The sequence below is a fragment of the Idiotropiscis lumnitzeri genome, chromosome 3 (assembly GCF_059441095.1).
Source record: "Idiotropiscis lumnitzeri isolate Australia: NSW breed Sydney's pygmy pipehorse chromosome 3, RoL_Ilum_1.0, whole genome shotgun sequence".
Taxonomy (NCBI): domain Eukaryota; kingdom Metazoa; phylum Chordata; class Actinopteri; order Syngnathiformes; family Syngnathidae; genus Idiotropiscis; species Idiotropiscis lumnitzeri.
In genome coordinates, this window is record NC_142393.1 from 32031748 (window position 1) to 32054895 (window position 23148).

At 39.7% G+C, this 23148-nt stretch overlaps 1 protein-coding gene across 4 annotated transcripts in view; it reads right to left on the bottom strand.

Moving 5' to 3' along the window:
* The window catches only part of pard3ba (par-3 family cell polarity regulator beta a), a 146636-nt gene that overhangs the window by 43282 nt on the left and 80206 nt on the right, over window positions 1-23148 (bottom strand). For all 4 annotated transcript variants that reach the window (XM_088291030.1, XM_088291029.1, XM_088291031.1 and 1 more), the window contains 2 exons: window positions 15034-15249; window positions 13967-14168 (listed from right to left, as the gene is read on the bottom strand). In XM_088291030.1, coding sequence (XP_088147156.1) covers window positions 13967-14168; window positions 15034-15249 — 418 coding nt within the window. The remainder of the gene's footprint in view (window positions 1-13966; window positions 14169-15033; window positions 15250-23148) is intronic.

Consider the following 23148-nt stretch of genomic DNA (forward strand, 5'->3'; position numbering starts at 1 on the left):
CTACTGCATATTTTATGTTGCACGCCACCCATTGAACAAGATCACACACATGGAAGCGGGAAAGGACAGATCTTTGAGAACAATTCAGAATAAGAAGACCACCATTTACTAATTGTTAAAGACCAAGAGTGAAGTTAACTTGACCAACCGTATTTTGAGTGATAAGTCAATTTTAAGAGTACTCACGTTATTTATTTGTTGATTTATTTATTTTAACACACAGATCCTAGATTCATAGTCAGACCCATAGCAACGCCCTAACAACGAAAATGTTTTTGTTCGTCTTTGTCCGGCATTCTTCGGGAATGATGTACCGTATTTTCCGGGCCATAGGGCGCTCTTTAAAGTCCCTAATCTTCCCCAAAACAAACAAAGCGCCTTGTAAAGCGACGCGCCCATTATATGGACTGAGCATCACTCTCGACCATCAACCCTTTTACTCATTGGGCTGTTCGGAGTGCATGTTAGCACACCCTGCTGGTCAAAGTCTGAGTCATATATGCTTCAAATTGACCGTGACTTATACATTATGTGGCTATGGTGTTTGGGTGATGTTGTAGGATAAAGCTGGACAAAAGGGCAGCTGTCCACAATGTTGTAGTCTGTCTTATCATTTATGTTATTGCGAGCATGAAACGTCCCAGGTTTAGACAACAGACTGCATAAAGCCCAAAGCACAGCAGCACGTCTCTCTAAACAGCCATGCACATCTCTCTAAACAGCCATGTGATTGGCTGAGTCTGAGTGGCTCCCAAGAAGCCATTGCTGTAATTGGCTTAGGCTGAGTGGCTCCCAAGAAGCCATTGCTATAATCTTTTTGTGTTATTTTTATTTCTTTTGGGTATATAGATGGCATGAGAGATAAATTTTTTATGTTAACCTTATTTCTTTGTTTCATTGTTTGCTGAGTTTTTTTTTGGTTTTGATTTGAAACCGTGACTCTAAGGAGTGTGGTGACCAGTGAAGTCCCTCCCCTGACGTTGTCTAGTAGACTATTGCCATGACATCTTATATTGGTCAGAGTCAGTGTTATTGACAGTGATTCCTTATAGTTTCAGGACATCTATCATTGGAACGGGGTGATACCTCTGGCAGCAATCCCTTTCGGGGATTGAGTCCTGGTGAGCTGGCATCAGCTAACGCGAGCAGCTGAGCTAGCGCGAGCAGCTGAGCTAACGCCTTGTAGTGCGGCGCGCCTAGTATATGCATAAAATATGGAAATAGCACCCTCAATTGGTGTTGCGCCCTTTGATGCAGCGCGTCTTATGGCCGTAAAAATATGGTAATTTACAGAACGACGAGTCTCCAGTCGCCATTGTACTGCATCATTGATTGTCCGGTGAGCTGCTCAACTGCCATTGTTGTTGCGTTTTTTTTTTGGTGAAATGCCTTGGTGGCGATGCATTGTTCGTAGTCTGGGAAGCATCTGTTTGAGAGGCCAAAACAAAATAATGAGGCAATTTCGTTCTGGCAAGGAGAGGGGATTTCAAGCCGGTGTCAGCGAGTGTTCTTTGCCACAAGCACTCCGGAAAGCTCTGGTTTCGTAACCGTTTTGCTTGTGATAAAGGGCTCGCAAAAAGGTAGTTGTGATTACAATCTATTTTGAAAAACATGTGGTGTGTTGCATGTGTAATGTGTATTGTGTGACTGACGGCTGTGATGTGCATGTATGTACGCGGAGTGCGTATGTGCTGAATGAGGACAGTGCGTGTGAACAAGGAGTCGCTCTGGATCCCCTCAGATAAACTCGAGATTTCGCTTTGTGAGTCAATTTTTGATTGGTTGAATCCACTTTCTATGTTGAGGTCTGTCATAGTTGTCCTGGAATGACGTCTCAGTTTCATGTTGGTCGCTCGGCGGAATCTCAGTTTGGGAAAACAATTATTTTGTCAAATATACCAAATAAAAAATAGTTTTTTCATGCTTTATCACTTATATTCCGTGTAATTACTTTTCTTGTGACACAAAGATTCAATTTTGGAATTTTCTGAACTTGCTTCACACTTGGTCTTTAAATTCTCAGCACCAGCTCTTATCTATAATGTGTATTCTTTAGCTAGACAACCCAGTGACGTTCCAACACTTGTCAACATCTTCCATTTCTTCTTATTGCTTGCACTTGCATAGCTCCCAGTGCAATGCAACTCAGTTGAACCTGCGAATAAATTCAACATAGACAAACAGTACACCGTAAACACAGGACAACAATGGATGTCTTTTTGTATATTGTGTTTTCTCCTCTTAGCCTTTAATCGTTTATTGTGATGAGGAAAAAGGAAGGAAATATGAGATTTATTTAAAAAGAAAAAAAAGAAAGAAAGAGAGGAAGTACAACTTCAACTTTTAGGTACAGCGCCAGCTACAATTTATATTGTCTGGACACAACGGTGCCAAAAAGTCTTGTACTACAAATTTATTCCTTATGTAGCAACTTTTGGAAATGAAAAACAGCAACAAAGAAAGTGTAAAAATACCGAACAAAACTGACATGCGACTTAATAAAAATGTTTAACTTTTAGAAGCGTCCAGACTTGTCTTCAAAGAATACTTAAGAGAAGCAAAGGGAAGACCAAAGTGTGAGTAAAAAATGGGCGCGGGTAGATGATTGAGCCAAAAGCGCAAATGAAAGTGCGGTTCAGCTGGGGAGGAATAAGGAGATTAGCTCGAGACTGTGTGGAGGCAATGCTACAGCACGGAGGCAAATGGAGAACAGTTAATCAGCCAAGCAGAACTGCTATCTCAGTAATTAGATTGCTCTGTATGTATTTTGAGAGGCGCACACAGTATCTCAGTAGAGTTTGCCGCAGAAAGAGAGCGCCCGCTAAAAGAGATTAACACTGTAGAGTTGTGTAACAGAGCTTCCCTTTCCTTCATGCTGATATGTTTGGAACATATTACACCATGGAAACCTAATAACATTCACAGTACACATAGTCGATGAGTTTTCTTTAAGTCAGAGTCTTGATGCAAATGAGGATCAGACAACAAGAAGATTTCACCCAATCAAATGAGGCCATTGAAAGGTGACGTTTCAACGAGCCAATAAAGGCTCAATAATTGAACATAGCAAGTAGGCACCAGAGTTTCCCTCGATGTACAATTAAATCTATTGATAAATGTCCGGCACCTCCAGTCAGCAATTTGGCCCGAATCAGTTTTTATAAAATGCAAATGTTACCACAAGAAAAAAAATGTCTATGAAATGTTGACCCAAAGCAATTACATTTTTAAGCAGCTTCACTTAGAGTGCAGTTAGAGGACATTAAAAAATACATGCTTGGTTTTCATTTTTTTTTTTAACTAGGAAAAGTGACTCAGCTAATTCTGGCCCACGCAGACTAAATAGTATTTTTAGTATGGATTCAACAGCTACCAAATATTTTTGACCCAAAATAGCCCAGAGATGCTTGGCATTGAATCGACATTGCCGAAACAGGATGCTATGATGACAAAATCTGGCAATGATGGCACCACCTGAGAGCACATGGTACGATTAGACTTGAACTTAAAGAAGAAAAAAAAAGAGAGCTGATAAATCATTGTGGTCGCTCTATGGGTCGGCCAAACATTTTCAGACAGGTTGGAAGGCGGGGAAATGAGCCTAAAATTCCCCCGTCCTGGCAGTCGGTTATTGGTGTCTGAAAATTGCTTGGAAGGAACTAGTGTGAACTAGAGTGTTGGGCGATGGTCACATACGTTTCGATACGTATTAGAATTATATGAACATACAAAAGAAATAAATAAATATTAGGGCGAAGTGCAGAAAATGATCCAGCGGAGGAATTTTTATGTAGGCTATTTATTAATTAGGTTTTTAAGGCATATTAATTTCTTTCTGTGTTTTGATTTTTGACCTTTGCTTCCTCATTTTTGGTTTTCAGGTTTAGTGCAAAATGGTAATTTTGGTGCATCCTTGGTATGAAGTGTCATTTTTTTCCATGTCTGTTTAGTCAACAAACCTGCTGTACTTACTATATATCACACAATTGCCTAAAAAAGAAAAAAAACTTTACTGATCCTAAACTTCTGTAAGAGATTGAGGCAGACAGGTGTCCAAGAACGCACAGCAGGCTGCTCTCAAGGGAACACAGCTATGGAAATAGCGAAAGCCTGTTTTAATAAAGGAAAACACAGTTTTCATACTTCAATACCATATGAAATACTGATAGGGTCAGGCATTGGGAATTGAGAGGAACCAGGACTGATATTCCGGTTCTCCGGGAATCGTTCAGATTTTAAAACATTTGTGCTGAATTTTTATGCCGAGTTTGTCGCTTGGAAGAAGCCACCATACACAAATGAAGTGGCTGGCAGGAAGAATGCATTTTTTTGGTTACTTCCCTCAGTTCCTTAGTTCCCTCACCTTCAGTTGGAAACAAAATAAAGCTTTCAAGAATCTGTGGAAGAGACTAAAAGACTTGGGAGAGCAGTTGCGATCTGGTCCCAACACGTGCACAGAGAAGACACATTGAACATCCCTCATCTAGAAGACAGAGGTCTTGTTTCTTGTGTGTTTTAGTCTAGGAGTGAGTTCTTACATGCGTGTCATCAGCCACCATTAAACAACAGAGAAAGTCTATCCATCACTCTTGGCAGGAAGTTGACTGGACAGGACAGTGGATGGGTAATCGCTTCCAGCGTCCGGTGCTTTAATGGGTCAGCGTGTACGACTATGAATGATCAAATACTAATTGTTCATGACCGTTTCCTGTTGCATCTTCAATACCTTTAATTGGCTGCTGAGTGGTGGGCAGTCGGCAGCTGAACTGCCTCTGAGCTGTCTTTCCAATATCAATGCGTCTGCACTTTAAATTGGCTGTCCCCGAGGGTCAATTCAAATGTCATAACGCCGTAAAAACTGATGAATTGCATAGCTGATCAACACAAATGGGAGTCTCCGCTCAGGGTCTCATTTCATAATTACCTTGCGTACAATAATTCACGGCCTAAATGGCAGTGTCAAATTCCCAACTGGATGAGTACCTGGCAATAGAATTAAGAATAAAAAAAGAAAGTGTTTCATTCCTCAATGGGAATATGCCATTTAAAAAATGTCACTGTTTAAATGATTACTGGCAAAGAGAACGGTATGCCATAAGGTTTCTGGCAATCATTTTAGTTTCAAGCCAAAGGAAAACTGATGCATGTAACCGCATCGAATGTACGAACGTTTCAGAGGCTGTTTTGCTTGCTAAGAGACAGAAAACTGTGTGTTAAATTGTTTAAAAGCTTAAATAATTTCAAAAGTAAAGTTATTTATTTGTTAACTGAGGCATGGATTCTAGTTTTCAGAAAAACCGCAGAAGCAAAAGACACTTCATTTGGCCAAGCGCTCACCTTGAGAAAAAAGGAGGAAGGAAGGTGTGCCGTAACATTAAAGGGGGGGAAGGAAAAAAAATCAAAAAGGTGTTTGTGTAGGAACAGAACAGGACATATCAAGGAAAGAGCTGAGAGATACAGCCAGTTCAGGTGCAAGAAATAGAGATGCAGGAGCTTGTTTTGACTGCGTCTTTATCAGCTGATATATATGCATGAGGACTTCCTCATCATCTTGCGTGTTGATTCCCCATCCCTCAGATATTTGACTGGCAGCTCACATCAGTGCCAGCAAATGCGCACATCATTTCAGGAAAGCTGCCCGTTGCACTGAATGGATGGCAGAAAGTAGAGGGAAAAATTAATTTGTTTTCTAGCGGCTGGTGACGGCGATAGTGACCGTGTCCATTTGCCAACACTGGAAAGTTGTAAATTAGAATTGCGCCTCACTAGCGCAGAAAGGATGCTGCTTCTTCTCTGCAAAACTCATTTCCAACAATAATATATTTTTTTAAACAATTAGTGGTGGTTGGGGCAGGAAGTGTTGCAAAAATTGTATACAGGCCATAATTAAAAAAAAAAAAGTGCAATGGAGAATGGGTTGGTGGACAAGCTTGAGAATAATAATGGAGTCAAGTAACAGAAGAATCTGCAGAAAATAAACAAGAATGGGGGATCTTCGTGGAAATCAGCGTTTAAGCCAACCGTGATAAGTGAGTCATCACAATGTATGCCATAGAAGAACAGCCAAACGGGGACTTTTGCATCAACAATTCATAAGGTTAATCAAGGGATGAGTAGAGATGTGGTTAGGGAGCATTACTGCTTATCCACAGGAGAGAGCTTGGAGCTGTGGGCAAATTGAAGAGCTTAATGTATATTTTATAAAAGCGAATACTAATATGAATGAATAGGCTCTTGAAGACTCCAAGATGGGGCGGCTAACCGCCTTTGAATGCCAAACGAGCTGGTGGATCAAATAAATCCACCTGTAATGAATTAAGGATGGTGGCATTAGGGAATGTATCATTTTGTTTCCATCAACTCGAAAGTCAGATGATATGTCAATGGTCCGTAGTTCCTTACCACATTGGGGTATGTAGGCATTGAGGTACGACATATAACACATTTTTTTCAAATGTTTTTCTGACTGCAATAGCATTTCAAGTGGGAAAGGAGAGCCTCAGTGCTGACAAACGTTTATTGAACGTTGGCAAAACAGCGAGCTCCCTCATGCAGAAGCTGCTGTCAGCCACAGCTCTCATCCAGACACTTTAACGTGGACTCACATATTGAACACCTCACTCCACCAGGCCCCCCTAAAAGGCCTCGTCAACATTTAGACACACAATAATGCATACAGTATCTTATATGATTTTTAGCTTACAATCCATTATGTTTTTACGTTCACGTACAATTACAGTGTCTATATGCATGTAAATATGTACATTACATTTGTTAAGTTTCAAACTTTTATTTATATATTATTTATACGCAAAGTATAATTTTAAAATATATTACCAAAGATGTGGCTGTGATTAACTCGACGCCCCCCCCCCCCTTTTTTTTTGTGCAAAATTCGACTGGGTGGGTGTGTCCACGAGGATCGCTCCCTAACCTCACATGAGTCTGGAGGAGCGGCCGGGCTCGAATAACACAAAGTATAAAGCTGAAGCAAGTTCCTCTCTCTCTCTCACTATCTCTCTCTCTGTCTCTCGTTTGTCCTCTCTTGGCACTTCCTCTACTTTTTGGTCCCTGCTCTCTGGCTGAGCACCAGAGCCATGTGGTCCCTGCTTCTCTCGTGACCACATGGGTGCACAGCTAGGGACCCCTTTTTTTGGCATGTGCTGATTTTAAGAATCTTTCCAATATGAGCAGAGTTAAGTGCTCAAAGGTCTTGGAGTGATGTTTGTGAATTTAAAGTGACCAGCTACATATGAAAATGTGCAACCAAGCCCAACACAATTGTCTGTCACAGCAAGCACCCAGAGCGCTGTCCACTGCTCCGATGCAGGTGGGCCTGAGTCGTCAAGCAGCTGAGTCCACTGCGGCCGCACGTCTGAATGTGTGACACCAGACCACCTTTTTTTATTTTTTGGGGTGTTTTAATTTTTCCTTCCAACTATTCCTGCTGACACCTCCTGTCTCCATCGCTTGGTAAGTTCGACTACAAGGCTGGCTGGAATCAGGACGACCTTCTCACAGCTCATCCATCCCAAGGACAATAAATTTGTGCAAATTCTCAGTGCACAAAAAAAAAATTGGTTTACAAAGGGGCTAACTAAGTAAGTCATGGAGCCACATGTCGAACTGATCAGGAAGTTAACGCTATGTCGCGCCACGATCATCTTTTTTTAATAACTTTCATTGTTTTCTTTTATTTCATTCTATTGTGTTCTCGTTCTTTGTTACTCTTTCCACCATTGTTATTTTTTTTATGCCATATTCCTTCCAATTCCCATGTTGATTAAAAAAAAATAAAATAAAGGTTCACCTCATAAAACTACATTGCGTACTGTGTATGTGCTTAGATACATCCAAGATTCAAAACCAAACTCAAACTCTTTGAACGTAGCAGCCTTCCAACTAATGACTGATTTTCACGTTTTTTTTCATCTGTTTAAGCCTTTTAAATTGAATAAATAAACAACGTCGTGCCCTTAGTGGCTGGAATTTTCAAGGATTCTGCGGGTCACAGGAATCCTGTAGGATTCAAATTACAGTACAGAATGGGAGCAGGACGGAAGTTGTTTTCACCAGGAACGGAATGGGACGGAACTGATCTTTTTTTTTTTTTGGGTGCAAATGGGATTGGTTATCATTTACTGTTGTTGGGGCATCCACATTAGCTTGGATTGAGGTAGTTGCTAAATGCATACTTTATAATATTATATTATTACATAAAAGCATTCAAAACAAATCTCACAATAATGCAAAAGTTACAATAAAAGCAGCAATGTTACACTAAAAGTGTCCACACCATATGAAAAAAACTGAAAAGTGATTACAATTTTTAGCTAATTAATAACAAAAAAATGATTGATTAATTTTGATTAATCACATTTTCAAGTACTATTTTTTGCAAAGTTTGTAACAGATATTTACTGGAATAATCAGAAAGCCCTTTATTGTCATTGTACTCAGTGTGCAACGAGATCTTGGAATTAAAGCAAAATCGCCAAATATGAAGTATATTTAATTCAAAGACTGTTGTAATAGCTTTCTTTGATTCTTGAATGTGATCTAAACTGAGTCAGACTTACAGGCATGCTTATTTGAAACATTTCTCAAAACTTCCCACAAGCACCAAAATCCAGCAGTGTTGGTTGGCAATGCTCAGTGGCAACTTGAGCAGGTTGTTTTGTTCTGAGATGATATGCTAAAGATGCACAACTAATGTGGTACATTATTTGCAAAGTATACAAATTATTCTTTAAGTAAATCAAACTGAGTTAACTAAGTTAAAATATTTAACTTATTAACTTCCAGTTATTTTTTTATTCTTAATCTCCTTAACACTTACAAACAAAGTTAGTTAGGAGCTGATTGACTGGTAAATGGGTACTGCAGGCAAGCTGAGTAGAGTTAGATGTGTCTCGGGCTAACGTATCTAAGATTTGCAGAAATTGGAGTACCATATGTTTACACGTCAGGGTTAGTTTCTTTAAAAACATTAAAAGTTACATTGTAGCTTTCAGCATCTTGAAGCAAAGGCCAAGACAAGGCACGGTGCATTTCCTGAGCACAACTACATTTTAACACTTTAGCGGCCTTGGTTTGAATGATCTGAAGCCTCGCTACTTTAGTTTCATTTGCAGCAGACCATATAATTCAACAATATTCAAAATGTGACAATGTGAGAGACTGAACTACCAATTTTATAATTGCCGGAGCAATATTGTAGGAACGCTCTGTAACCACAACACTATCTTTACCCATCTTATTGATCACATGGTCTAAGTGCTGCGACCACAAGAAACAGCAGTCTCATATGTAGAACCTGCTCTGAATGCTGTTTACTTCAAATCAGCATAGTTTTTGTTTTGGAGAAATCATCATATTATTACTTTTTTCCCACTTGAGAATAGCGACAAACTCATTTCCCAGTACATCTGAGATTTCCTTTACACTAAGATTTTAATAATAATGTGCAACGATTTTAATTACACACCGGTCCTTTACATGCTCATTGACTGCCGAATGCCTTTATGTGTGTCTGAACCACAATACAATGAAAGCTGAATGTCAGCATTATACTATATTAATTGTTAAAGTTAAAAAAAAAAAGGATAAGCGTCATCTGACTTTATTCTTCCCTTGGACCATTTCCTCATGCTGAAGGGGGCTTAGAGATTTGAAATGGTGATTACAAAGAACTATAGTCATTGGCCTTGAGTTATAGAGTTATCTTTTTTGTATTTGCTGCGCCACGTTTGCATTGTGTTGCTGGTCAACCTGGTGAACTCTCAATTTGCGCTCTTAATTAAGCGTTCAGTCATGAGCACGGGCACTCCTTGGTTAAGTCAACGAACCAGACATTGGGGCCATACATGAAGAACAGCCACAACATTATAGACATGTCTAATTTGCAAGCCTGTATGTGAGCATGAGCAAGAATGTTTCAACCCATTTTTCTCACAATTGACTCACGCTTGCGCATGACTCAGACCACCTTTTGTGGTGAAATATGTCAGGAGGCTACTTTGGTGAAACAGTACATGGTCTACAGGTACCAGTTGTATTTGGTTATAACAATAGCAATATTATTAGGATATTTAACATAAACGTAATGAAATAATATTTTGATTATCTAATCTCATGTCATGTCATGTCATGTCATGATCCACACCGCTTATCCTGTATAGGGTCACGGGAGGGTGCTGGAGCCTATCCCAGCTGACTACGGGCGAAAGGCGCACTACACCCTGAACTGGTCGCCAGCCAGTCGCAGGGCAGACATAGACACCGTCACTGAGTGGGAACTGAACCCACGCTGCCTGCACACAACTCAGGCGAGTGTACAATACACCATCAGTGACCCTTATCTAATGAATGAATTAAAATAAAAGTCATGCAACAAAATAATTGAGCTCAATGTATTTTTAGCTAATTAATTGTAATTCCTCCAGATAATGTCCAACTTTAGGGTGGCGATGCGCATTTCGTCTGATTGGTCAAATTCCATAAAAGCATACAATTTCACAAGAAAATTAATGCATGTCTTTGCATCGGCTAATATTGCGATATCAATACTTTATCGAGATATTGTGCATCCCACTTTATCACCATGCCTTCTTTTGTTGGCCGATGCTGCACAAGGATTCTTATAGTTGACTATCCTTTATTGGGAAAAATGGCGGCAGTGGCGAATGTCATTTGACAAAAAACTGAGCAAAATTAGCTAAGGCTCAGGGGAAGTGAGCGAGGAGGCAAAGTTCCCCAAAACAACCAGAATAATCCATCTGAAATCATCTTGCGGCGAGACCCTTCAGTTTGACAACTGGGTTGCGTTGAACGCAGTTTACCAGTGACTGTCTTTCAGCCAGGCACATCCTGCCACTCTGCGATAGGATAAAAGCGGAACAGACCAAGCTAATTGGCTTGCCTCTCTGTCGGATTTCTTCAGCACTACACATGAAGAAGTGCCGTGAAGGAGTCGGGGTGAGGATGCGGGGGTGTTGGGTGGTGTAATGGGGTTTAGCATGATGTTGTGCGGATTTGTAAACAGCAAATCTGTGCTGGCTTTCATGTCCTTAATATTGGAGGAGGGGGAGGAGTCTCAGGAGAATGTGCAGTGATACTGATGGGTGAACACTGATCCCGGGGGCAGGTGGGATTTGTCACCAACAGTCAGGATTTGCCATGACAGTGAAGCGCTGGCACACCCAGCAATCGAGGAATGGAATTAAGATAGACTGTCCAATGGCACCTGAAAGTGAGGTTGTGAGTCACAAACCCTGACCTGCTGACTGCGCCATGCTGGATCAAACTAATCCTTGCTCACAAACACAATACAAATGAGCACATGCTTAATCTTTGCAAATTTTCCAAGTCTAGACCTGAGCTGAGCTAATCTTCTTGACACATATCATATTAAAAAGAAATGAGTGATGACAAGACATCACTTTGCTTGGCAGGTGAAGTTCAAGTCTGAAGACTTCGCGGCCTTTATTTACACTACATGCGTCAAGGGACCCAATTAGATTTTCTTTTTTAATTAAATCAGCATATGTTGGTTAGTTTGGTTTTGTAAGTATGTAGGCATGTCCAAAATAAAAAAATTGAATTGAACTTCCTCAGATCTAAATCAAGATTTAATTATATGTGGATCGAATTCGACCATCTCACAATTAGAATCAAATAAAAATCACCTCTATTGCCATTGTATACAATGCAATGAAATTTGAGTGCACAAAACAACCAAAGAGATTGGACATGTCACATATTATCGAAACCGAACTACAGGAATCAGGCATTAGTTTATTTTCATAGTTCAGCAAAATAATTCAAAAAAAATAACTATTAAAATTGGACTGGACAAAAATAATTGCACCCCGAGCTTAATATTACATTTTAACATTGCAATGAATGAAGTACTGTGAAATATGTGACATATTTATGATTAGTTTGTTTTGGGACAACTTGATTTCATCCAGCACAAGCAGTGCTGTGCAGGGTATAATAAACTTTTAATACTATCAATGCATTCTGGAGCAAAATGTGTCGCTCGTCTCAGACGCATGTTATCTGCCCTCCAGGCAGGATAAAAAGTCGAAACACAAAGCTTAACACACATCATTCAAGGGAGTCCTATTGAACATCTCTGGTCGATGGTGAAATGGGAGAGCTGTTAACTTAGGAAGGGCCAAAATACTTTAAGACAGGTGGATTTATTTGTTGTTGTTTTTTTTTTTTATAATTCTGTTGGACCATAAACTTTAAAGAAATGTCTAATTTTCATTACTAAATTTTTAGTACAATTTTATTGACTTTTACTTCTGTCAATTTCAAATTACAATCAGGACTATTGTAGATTTCCTTCCAACATTATTGTTCCCGTCTGGAGACACCGCATATTAATATTAATTGTGGGGGGGTGGATTTCAGTAGGTTCAGGCAAAATTAAAGACAAAAGAGAAAGAAAAGCAAAGGAAAAAGTAAAAGTTTACTTCCTAATTTAGCTGCCGTAAAAAGGATTTGAACTTTTGTAACCTGCAGTGTCCATGCAGTCTTAAAGAGTGTGCAAAAATAGCAGAGGTGTTGGGAGAGAAAAGCAGAAGGGGTCAAACTTCAGTTTTTGTGGTTCGTCAGTGGCCCTTGTGGCACCATTCCAAGTGAAGGCTTCACTGCTGTCTGCTGAGCACTTGCAGACAAGACAGGCAAGGTCTTAGAGGTGCGGCCATTTGTCCTGGCTGATTTAGCAATCAAGGAGATGAGACAGCGATGGGCCTTGGCGAGCCAGGCGATAAAAAAAAAAAGACTAGAAACCACACCACAGTCAAATACAGGAAACAAAAGCACATTTTCGCTCTGAATTGTACCAAAGCATTTTATTACGTTTACCAACGGATACGCAGAATAATAACTACAAATAATGGGATGAACATTTATTGGCAAATTCCAGATGTTCCTGTGTTAAATATCCTATTTCCGGGGTTCACCCAGTGCCCAAGCAGTAGTCGTCTACAAATACTGACACATCGAAAGCAAACATTTATAAGCGCCAAAAAGGCAGGGACAACCTCCAGGACTTGAAGTGAGGTTGTATGTGTGAGTTTGCCTTTGCCTAAAGCTACCGCCAGACGAAAATAACATTTGAGAGATGCAATTAGATTGAACCACACAATGCCACAGCTAATTAAGTCATATTTCAATTTCAATAATCAACTTGGACAGACAAAGGCCACCGTGAGAGCAAAGGTTGAACACCGGGGTTGGGTGGTAGTTTCTGGAGGCTCCAATGTGCAGTTAGTAAAAAGGCATTTATTTCAGAGCTTGGTCATGGGGTTTGTTCCAAAAGCTTCATATTCTTTGACGCTACAAAACAAATGTATGTGGGATTTGGAATGTAACCAAATAAAATACGAACATGCTCTTCGAATCTAACTTCAAGTCTGGTCCCAGGTGTGATTCTGTGTGTCCTTCATTCTGCCCTTCTTTTCGTGTGAACATCTCATCCATTACTGCCCTTGCCACTGTAGCCGATTGAATTGTTATCTGCCATCTGTGGGCTCACGCTCAGTATGCGCTAGCTGTTGCGACAGCCTAATTGAATCTGCAGTGTTGGAAGTGTGGCGATACACTGGCCACACCGTGTCACTGCCAAATGATAAGGGCTGTTTGTAGGAGGATTGTGCTCACTACAATCAAGATGGGAACATGCTGATAAATGGGTGATAAGCGGTTTGGGTAGGTAAAGCTCAGATTGGTCGACATTGGTTTACCTCTAGTGTAGACAAGGCTGCATTCATATCCAATCGTTCATAAGCCATTGTTCAAGGGATAATTTGTAATAATGTTTTGAGAAAGTTGGGCACAGACATTGTTTCTTGCCTCAATGTCGGCAGAAAGAACAAGCAAACATTTTTCAAGTTCAACTGGTCACCTTTTGGCATTAGTAGAATAGCCTCAACTACTTTTTGTCTCCTACCTCAAAAGACCAAAACCTTTTTTTTTCTTCTTCTCCATATCCTCTGCAGGATCCTCGCCTCTCTTCTTGCCTTTGGTCTTTTTCTCTTGCTTCCTCCTGTTGACTTTCTTTCGGATTTTCAGATCTTCGACATCCAGGTCCGGGCGTGAGGAGCTGCTGACTGGTGTTTCATGACCAGAGCTCGGCTCAGATGCTTCGTCATCTGTGGAGGAATGGCTTTTTTTGAAATTGTAAAAAATATATTTACTTCTGACAATGCAAATGCCTTCAGGACAAAGGTTGGAGGGTCGGACAAGACAAAAAGTGATCTCTTAGGCCACAAAGACGATAAATTTGGAGGAGTTAAGTAAGGCTTTCAAAGAACATGGTACAAACTGTCAAGCATGTTGGTGGTAGGCATCATTCTATCAGGCTGCCAGTGGTACTGGTGCACTGCACAAAGAAGATGGAATAATGGGAAAAGACCAAATTCTTCAAATTCACCTCCAATCGACGGCGCAACAGTTGTTCCAAACACACGTAAAAATTGTTTTTGGTTTTCTGTTTTTTTTGCAATTGCCTTCCCAAGCCCAAACCCCAAATGTATAGAACATTTATTATATATGCTTCAAAGTCAGGTCCAAAACAAATGCAAAGGTTTGAGTTTATTCATTCTGTCCAGGAGGAAAAACAGCTAAAATAAAACATTGAAATCCCCAAATTAACTATTTTTAGGGTTAGGGTTACAACCCACATTAACCCTCTTGTCCTTGAAGAGTGTACATTTCTGATCACAACTGAATGTGAGTTTTATTTGGAGAACACTCAGATATGCTACAATAAGAATTAACATTGTTTTTCCTAAACTGCTGAATGGATAGAAAAATGTTGCATTTAATTATTCTGAGCACTGTACCATGGCTGGTCGCCAGTTACTTGGATGCCAGTGTTCTATAAAACTGGAGGAATTTGTGTTGGTCATTTGAAATCCAATTTAAGCACAAAGTTCTTTATTAGGCTTGTGATCTACAGAAAATTTGAAAAACATGCAGCAAATACAGTCAGAAACCAATAATGCTAAGCCTTACCATCTTCAGAAGGTCCTTCATAAGACTTGTCAATGGCAATACGGAAACTCTGATTACATCCGCGTCCCCGGACCATGTGCGGTCGTGGGCGGTGAAATGGGACCTGGGCTTGGATGTCATTCTGCTGGACCTCCAACATGGCTGACTGGAGACTTTCTAGGGAGCTGGACTTCCAGAGGCCAAGGGTTGGGCCCAGAGTTCCTCCAGAAGTGGGCCCTGGAGAATGCAAAAAAATGAGCAAAGCTTTTTAATAGGAGTTCAAAACTGGAAAGCTTGCTAGGTGAGACACAAAACTGCTCCGTCGACTGTCACGTTAACCACGTGCTGTTGTGCACTGTCATCAGCTGTGTACTTCACAGCATCTTTGCTGCGGCACATATGTCACACTGCTGAAACTGCATCACCTCATAACACCACTAAGAAATGTCATTCCAATCATGTTTGGTACACCGGCACATTTATTTGTAGTTTTCTCTCATCGTAATAGCTTCTAACTAGGCAGTCTTTTTACATTTGGTGTTGATAATTTAAAGGCCTATCTTTCCCATACTGTGACTAGCTTTTGAAATGAACCTGTAAAAGGTTTAAAAGACAGATGCAGGGCAGAAGAAGGGCAGAGCCCAAGATGCAAAGAACCTAAAGAAGAACCCCTCCAAGTCACGCAACCAGTTGTGTGGGACGACGTGAGAAAGAGTGAGTGCTCTTGAAAGGCATTGGTAATGGGATGACAAGAGGTGATTTTTTTCAGCACTTGAACATATTCTGTATGGATGGCATGAATCATGGCACTGACGAGTTTCTCGTTGAACCACCGGCTTCAAGGGGGTCATAATGGGGCAGAAAAACAACACAGTGAAACTAAAGAGATGGCAGAGTCAAAGGAGGTGGATGGTAGGGGAATAAGCACAGTTGCCTTTTAAGTCTTAAATTGACTTTCGGGAGGAAGTGGGATTTGTGAGGAAAAAGGGGTTATAAATAGAGAAGGGGCGCATTCAAGAATAAAACGCTCAATTTGAGAGGCAGGATTTATGTCACAAATGTAATTACGGCTGTCCAGCTTGCAGCCTGATAGAATTAAGCTCCTTCCTAGCACACTTCTGCACTACACAGAAAAAAAAAAATGCGAGCGTGTGAGAGTATGCTTCTAAACTCTGAGGTTTGTGATTGGGGCATTGAAAGTTATGATATTCCTGAGTGAATAGCGGTGTGTATCCTTGACTGAGTGAGGAGAAAAAAAGCCCAAAGCTCTGCAAAGCCCTTTGCCAGTCTGGGTGTGCTCACTCTGTGTGTCAGGTGGTTAATGTCAGAGTTAAATGAATGATGAGGGTTTAATGGGATGGATGAGTGCCGGAGTCATCGTCAGCTCGATCCAGTGGAGGGTGAAATCAGCGTTCATCGCATATCGTTCTCACTGTGCCAACAGATGCTCTCATGGATCATGTCCACCGATTCAAGCTGGTGCAAAAATTTGACAAGCAGCCTAAAAGTTGACCAGGACCAGGATGAAGGGCAGCGGCCGTCACAGCTGTAATAGCTGTAAGCCAGGCTCAACAGGCACGATGATTGTCTTTTTACATGCGCACATCCTGTGTGCAGAACTTTGCCTCTGGTTTCTGTTGCTGCTCTTGCAAGCCTGAGGTTGTTCCAGTGATTTCCATTTTCCCCTTGTAGAGCTCATCACAATGCTATTCCGGGAGAATCTTACAAGGGTTTAATGGTGTAAAAAGAGCCGTATGATGAGAAAATTGACCTTTTAATGCATAGTGCATTGAGATTTTATTGTTTAACACAACATGTAAAAATTTGTACAAAACCCCTTTTTTTCCCACAAGGTCTGCCTGTACTCAACTGCTCTTTCTTCAAACTTTCCAACTAGTAATTGCTTTGTTGCTTTTTTCGTGCATATGCAGGAACTGTTTGCAGCAAAAGGAGGCTGACAAAAGTGGAACACACAGCCATGGCGATCTTTGTCACTGGGAGAGCGGATCCTTTTGCAACCATACAAAAACATTAAGATAGTCATTGATAGAACACTCGCATCCTGAACAAGTTTCTTTTATCGTTTGAAGTATCATGTTAGCTATTTGGGACAAAAAAGTTATTTGAACAATAATACGGTTTATTAAGAGATTTGTTTGGAGTATGAAGTGAACCACAAATATGAACGTTTTCAAGTTAAAAATTATTACATTTCCATGCTGATGATGAAGTACTTTTAAATACATTTTTTTAAATTCATTTGTAAAACATTTTACCTCAGTATGTTTCAGTCATTTTAGTAAGCTATCTTTTATTCTGTACTTTTTTTTTTAAACATCTTTTATTATTTCATTTTCAAATTGGTTTGCACTTGTAATTAGGGGCTATATAAATAAAGCTGCCTTGACTTTGCCCATTATTCTGAAGGATTGTATTACGATTACTGGCATTATTTTAAACACTTACGGGACAGAATGCCGATTATTAAATTTAGCAGGTTCATATTTACTGAATATGTTAAACATTGATGAAACAAGAAGCATTTATCAAATGAAACTTGAAGCACAGGTCACAAGAATGACTGGGATTGTAGTCCTGTTTACTGATTATATTATTCTCATATGCTAAATTTATAGTACTTAGTTTAAATGTGTGAACTTTATTGAAATTTCAGTAGTGAGACAAACTTGCTCACATAGCATTTCCATGACCTGCACTCACATTCACAGCACTTCATGGACCAATACGACGAAGCAAATTCTCCACAGGCCGTAGAAAAACAAAAACAAAAAAACGAACACGCATTGGTGTAAGTTTGGCTTTTAAGGTTCATTTACTAAATACTTCTCATTTCCTCTGTGACTCAACTCCAACAATTTCAAATATGTTTCAAGTCATTTCTTTTCATAACAGCATTATTACAATGAAAAATCTTGCTGACACATTTAAAAAAAAGTTTTTTCCAACATACAACTTTGGTTTACATAAAGGAAAAACTATCAGGTTAAACTAAAATTATTTTTAGATTATGTTACATGAATCCAATTGAATTATTTTAAATTAGGAGACCCAGAATAATTTGTTTTCTTTACCTTTATAAAATATTATTATTGGGTAAAATTAATTGAGATTACAATTTTCAAATTATAGCAAATTATTATTTTTTAAATGCTCAAAGCCTAAATACTGACTGTGACTGATGACTTTTTTTTCATTCATCTAGTGTTTTATTTTTTTCAGCGTAGATGTCAAAATTAAAGCAGGTCACAGACTAATGACCTATACTGTGCCTAAAGCATAGGAAAGAAGTGGATATTGAAATGAATAAATGAAATTTAAAATGTTCAATTGAAGTTATCTAATTAAACAAGAAGACTACAAATAATTGAATTAAGGTCTTCATTATTCCCATTTCAAGTTGTTTAAATGGATTTAAGCAGAAGCCACACAAACACTATCAAATGTAAACATATGTTCTTTAAAATAAATGAAATAGACAAAAACATTTGATAGACATATCAGAAGAACAAAAACAAAATAAGAAAAAAAGAAGTTACAATTACATTGTGTATTCTGGTGGCTTCCAGCAAACAAAGCTTTGTACGAGCTCAATTCTGTCAAGTAACTTGCTAGTCAATGCATAACCAATTCATTTTAAGGCCAATTCAAAGCGCATTACAATGAAAGACCATTCAATGGCAACACTTCACCGCACATCTCACACTTTAAATCCAGAGGAAATGCTGTGACAGTAATGCTGTCTTGCTCTTAAATGGCTTAAATAAATGTAGGGAATAATAAAAAAAAAACTTTCATCATTAATGATTCCTCATCTATATTACCACAGCATGGATGGCGGTTTTAATCAGGTACTGATTGGAGAGGGTGCATTTGTTTTGTGCCACGTTACCAATGAAAAAAACGATGAAATGTGGGCGGGTCTCGAAGGTGCATACACACCTTTTCATAAACACCAGCAAATGATACATGATACACAGTCGTAGTTGCTCCTGATGCCGTGAACAGTAGATAGATGAGGAAACGCTTTGAGTACCGAAGGTTGAAACGCGCTATGCAAGTTACTGCCCATTTCCCATCATATGTGACCACTGTGTGAACAAGTGAAGAAACTATCCTATTTTCATTTAACTTTGGATGCAGGTCTTGATTCACTGTTGATAGCCTTGGCATACACCGTATGGAAACCAACCCAAAAACTGGGAATTATTGTACAAAACAATACAAAAAGTGGGCTGTTTTGTAGAAAACAACCCAAGAAAGAGGGAAAAATAGACCCAATAAGTGAGATTAGTGAATAAGATCAGGGGATGTCGACTGTTTGTATGTGAAGCCCTTTGAGACTGTCTGTGATAAAGCTAAATGCTATGTAAATGAATTTGACTTGACTTGACTAGTGTAGCAGTCTGATTTTTGCCCAGTTTGGGTGGTTTTTAACTTGTGGTTTTGGAGTGTGTTTAGGGGCAAATAAACTGGAGTCGACTCCAGCTAACTTCGGGCAAGAGGCAGGGTACTAATAGGTTACCTGTAGGCAGCCATTGACTGTCACATTCCCACTGATAGTCAAGTTACGGTCTTCAACAAATCCAACCGGTCTTTGCCTTGTGGGAGGAAGGAGAAGACTGAGCAGTTCAAGTACCACACAGAAAGGTCAGAGCTGAGATTCAAATTCAGAACCAGTGAGTGGAGGGCAGATGCACCAACCCCAAAAAACACAGACATAGCCACAAGATGCATGCGGATAAACACCCAAGCAAGGTTTTAGAGGGCAGCCTGCTGCCAGGACAGACAGAAAAAAGGAAGGGTGCTCAATTAAGTGACGCTGTATGTGTCATTACACTTATGACTAAAAGGCTCATACAGGGAAATGGAACAAACTTGGTCAGTCAACATTGTAGACGAAATTTAATAAATCTGGAAAATGTTTATCTTAAGAGAGCTACAACACATACAAGTAGAAAAGGCACACAAATAAATGGAGAAAGAACAAGGGAGTCTGAAGGCAAGAGAGAGGAGTGAAGCACTTCCGCCCGAGAGGAAAAGAGGGTTTTAGCCAGATTAAAAGAAGCCAGGAAGGCCTTTTAAGACTATCCATCTAATGAAATATGTCAAACCCATAAAAAACTCTGAGGCCATTTAAGAGGGGGGGCGTAGCACAGGAAGCCTTCCCAATACACTGTGTCAGCAAAAATGAAAAACACGCAAAAGCATTGTCAATACGCATTAGCAAAGAAGTCAGCAGGGGATGAGAGGAAAACAACATGAGTGGAATGCTGCAGAGCATAAATAGACACTTTTTTTTATCGTGGGTCACAGAGTTACGGGTAGTGATAAGACATTCCAGGAAAATCATAGCAGAGGAGATGGTGGGAGGACCTACTAGAAGAGGAGAAGGATGAGGAAGAGAATGGGGCGGAAAGCTACTGTACTACTGAGAGTGAGGCCCGTGAGGTCATAAAATGTGTTAAGAACGTGTATTTTGGTGACAGGCTTATTTGTTAAACTCAAGCTCGAACAAGGTGATATGTAAAATAACACTGTAAAACAAATTTAAGATAATTCAAACTGATTTCCATATGAAATCTAAGCACACATTCAGCATTTTATTTCATCATTTCGAAACAACATTCCAAAAAACAACAATCTTGCAGAGTTGGGTTGGGTGCAGAGTTGTTTTTGGCAGGCATTTTAGATTTAGTCTCAGTCTTAGTCATTTGAATGAGAATGCTCAGTTTAGTTTTTTAGTTTTCGTCACATTTAGTCATTCCTATTTGTGATAATTTGAATCTAGTTTTAGTCGACTAAAACTCAAAAAGGTTTTAGTCGGCGAAAATTTCAAAAGGTTTTCGTCTAGTTTTTGTCGACGGAAGCGCAAAAAAAAGTTATTGTCTAGTTTTTACAAATTTATTCGACAAAAACTCAAAAAGGTTTTAGTCCGTTTTAATTAAAAATAGGCATAAAAGATTTCCACCCAATGGCAAAGACTTCCTGATCAACTACTAAGAATTATGCATTACAAACAGATAAAAGTGGTAACAGTGGAATCAATGCTCATTGCTCCAAAATAAGACGAGAATGAAAACATTTTATTTGGCAACTGTTGTGTCTTTATTTCACTTAAAGCAACAAAAAAGAATGACCGCAGACGTGTTCCGTCTTTTGTTGTGCAGGTGTGTGAAACGGTGTGGGCAGCGCATACTCCCTGCGTGTTGTTGTACCAAGGGTGGGCGTGCCCAAATGAGGATAGGTTGCACCGGTGAAACACCAGCATTGCAATTTTTTGAAAGACAGATTACACGTACAAGAGGAAGGGATGTCAGAAATTTTGAATGCGTCTGACGGACCACATCGCAAACAATTTCGTCCTGTCTCGTCAGCGAAAATTCATGTTTGTCACGTCATGTTTTTCTCATCAAAGAGCCACGTTTAGCTCGTTTTCGTCTCATTAGCATTGTGATCAAAAGGGGCGTAAATGAACTATTTTTGTCATCGTCGAGGAAACCAACACCGGTTGGGTGAAATTATTATTATTATTATTAACCCTAACCCTTAAGAGTGGTATACACACACAGATAATGAGTCTATGTATAGAATGATTATCTCATTCAATTTTCCTGTTTTGCGGGGTGCGATGATCCGGGATGACATTTGTATTTGTAAAATAAGTTTGGAGAGGGCCCATTTTTCTAACTAACAAGCTCAGTTAATATATATATATATATATATATATATATATATATATATATATATATATATATATATATATATATATTTATCAGGAAACTGAAATTTGTTATTTTCTTTTTTATCCATTCATTTCGTAGGAATTAGGAAACAAGTGACGACTTAAAAACGCCTACTTGAGGAATATGGCCATGCCCCCCTCCTCTCCCATGTCTTTGTGGGAGTCATGAAAGCGACCCAGTACAAAGTCTCCATAGAAAATCTTTGTACTTTCATTGCTTATAACGTCCAAAAATGGGGATCAATTGGCACCAAAATCCATGTGGACATCCCTACCTATGACTACTTCAACGTATCAAAAGGATTAACTTTTCCGTGATTTATATGACAATGAGGAAATGTGGAAGTGAATGGATGCACTGGCAGAGCTGCATGTATGTAGGCTGAGAGGACGCGCACACTAGCATACTGCTTCTTAGCTGACCACGGTGAGGACGTGCGCGTCATAGTGCACCAGTCGGGATATTTACAGACACGGAAGTCTGAATGAGCAGACATGCACATTAATTTGGATGAGGATTGGTAACAAAAATGCTTTTGTTCGGAAATCGCCGGTATTCTTCGGGAATGATGTCATTTACAGAATGACAAGTCGGCAGTCGCCATTGTACTAGATTGTTGAATGTCCTGTGAGCTGCTCAACTGCAATTGTCTTTGCCAGATTGCGGGAACTGCCTCTCCGCTCTGTGGCGATGCATTGGTCGCATTTTGGGAAGCATTTGTTTGAGTGGCCAAAACAAAGAAACAGGGCACGGAAAGGGAATGGTTTCGTCTGGCAAAGAGAGGGAATTTCAAGCCAGTGTCGACGAGTGCTCTTTGCCACAGGCACTTTGAAGATGTCTGTTTTCTCAACCATTTTGCTTATTATAAAGGGTTTGCATGAAGGTAGGTGTGATTTGCAATCCACTTTGAAAAACGTGTGGGGTGTTGCATGTATTGGGACAGCTTGTGTGTTACTGACAGCTGTGATGTATGTATGCGGAGTGCACATGCACTGAATCAGGACAGTGTGCGTGAACAAGGAGCCGCTTTGGATACCCTCAGATACATTTTAGATTTCGCTTTATGAGTCAATTTCTGACTGGCTAAATACACTTTCCATGTTGAGTTTTATTATTTGTATTAGTTGCAATTGCTTATCCTGTGACACAAAAATATTTAAATTGGCATTTTTCGAACTTACTTACAACACGGCATCTAATTTGGAACGTAACAGCTCTGACTAGTTGTGAGGAGGAGATTTTGTATTCCGATTCTTGGGACAACGAAGTAGGTCATAGGTGTTTTTATATTACAATTCCAGCCATAAGTGTAAGCTTGAGCTGGCATCATATAGATGAATATATTTACGCACCTCCACGCACAGTCGCTCGT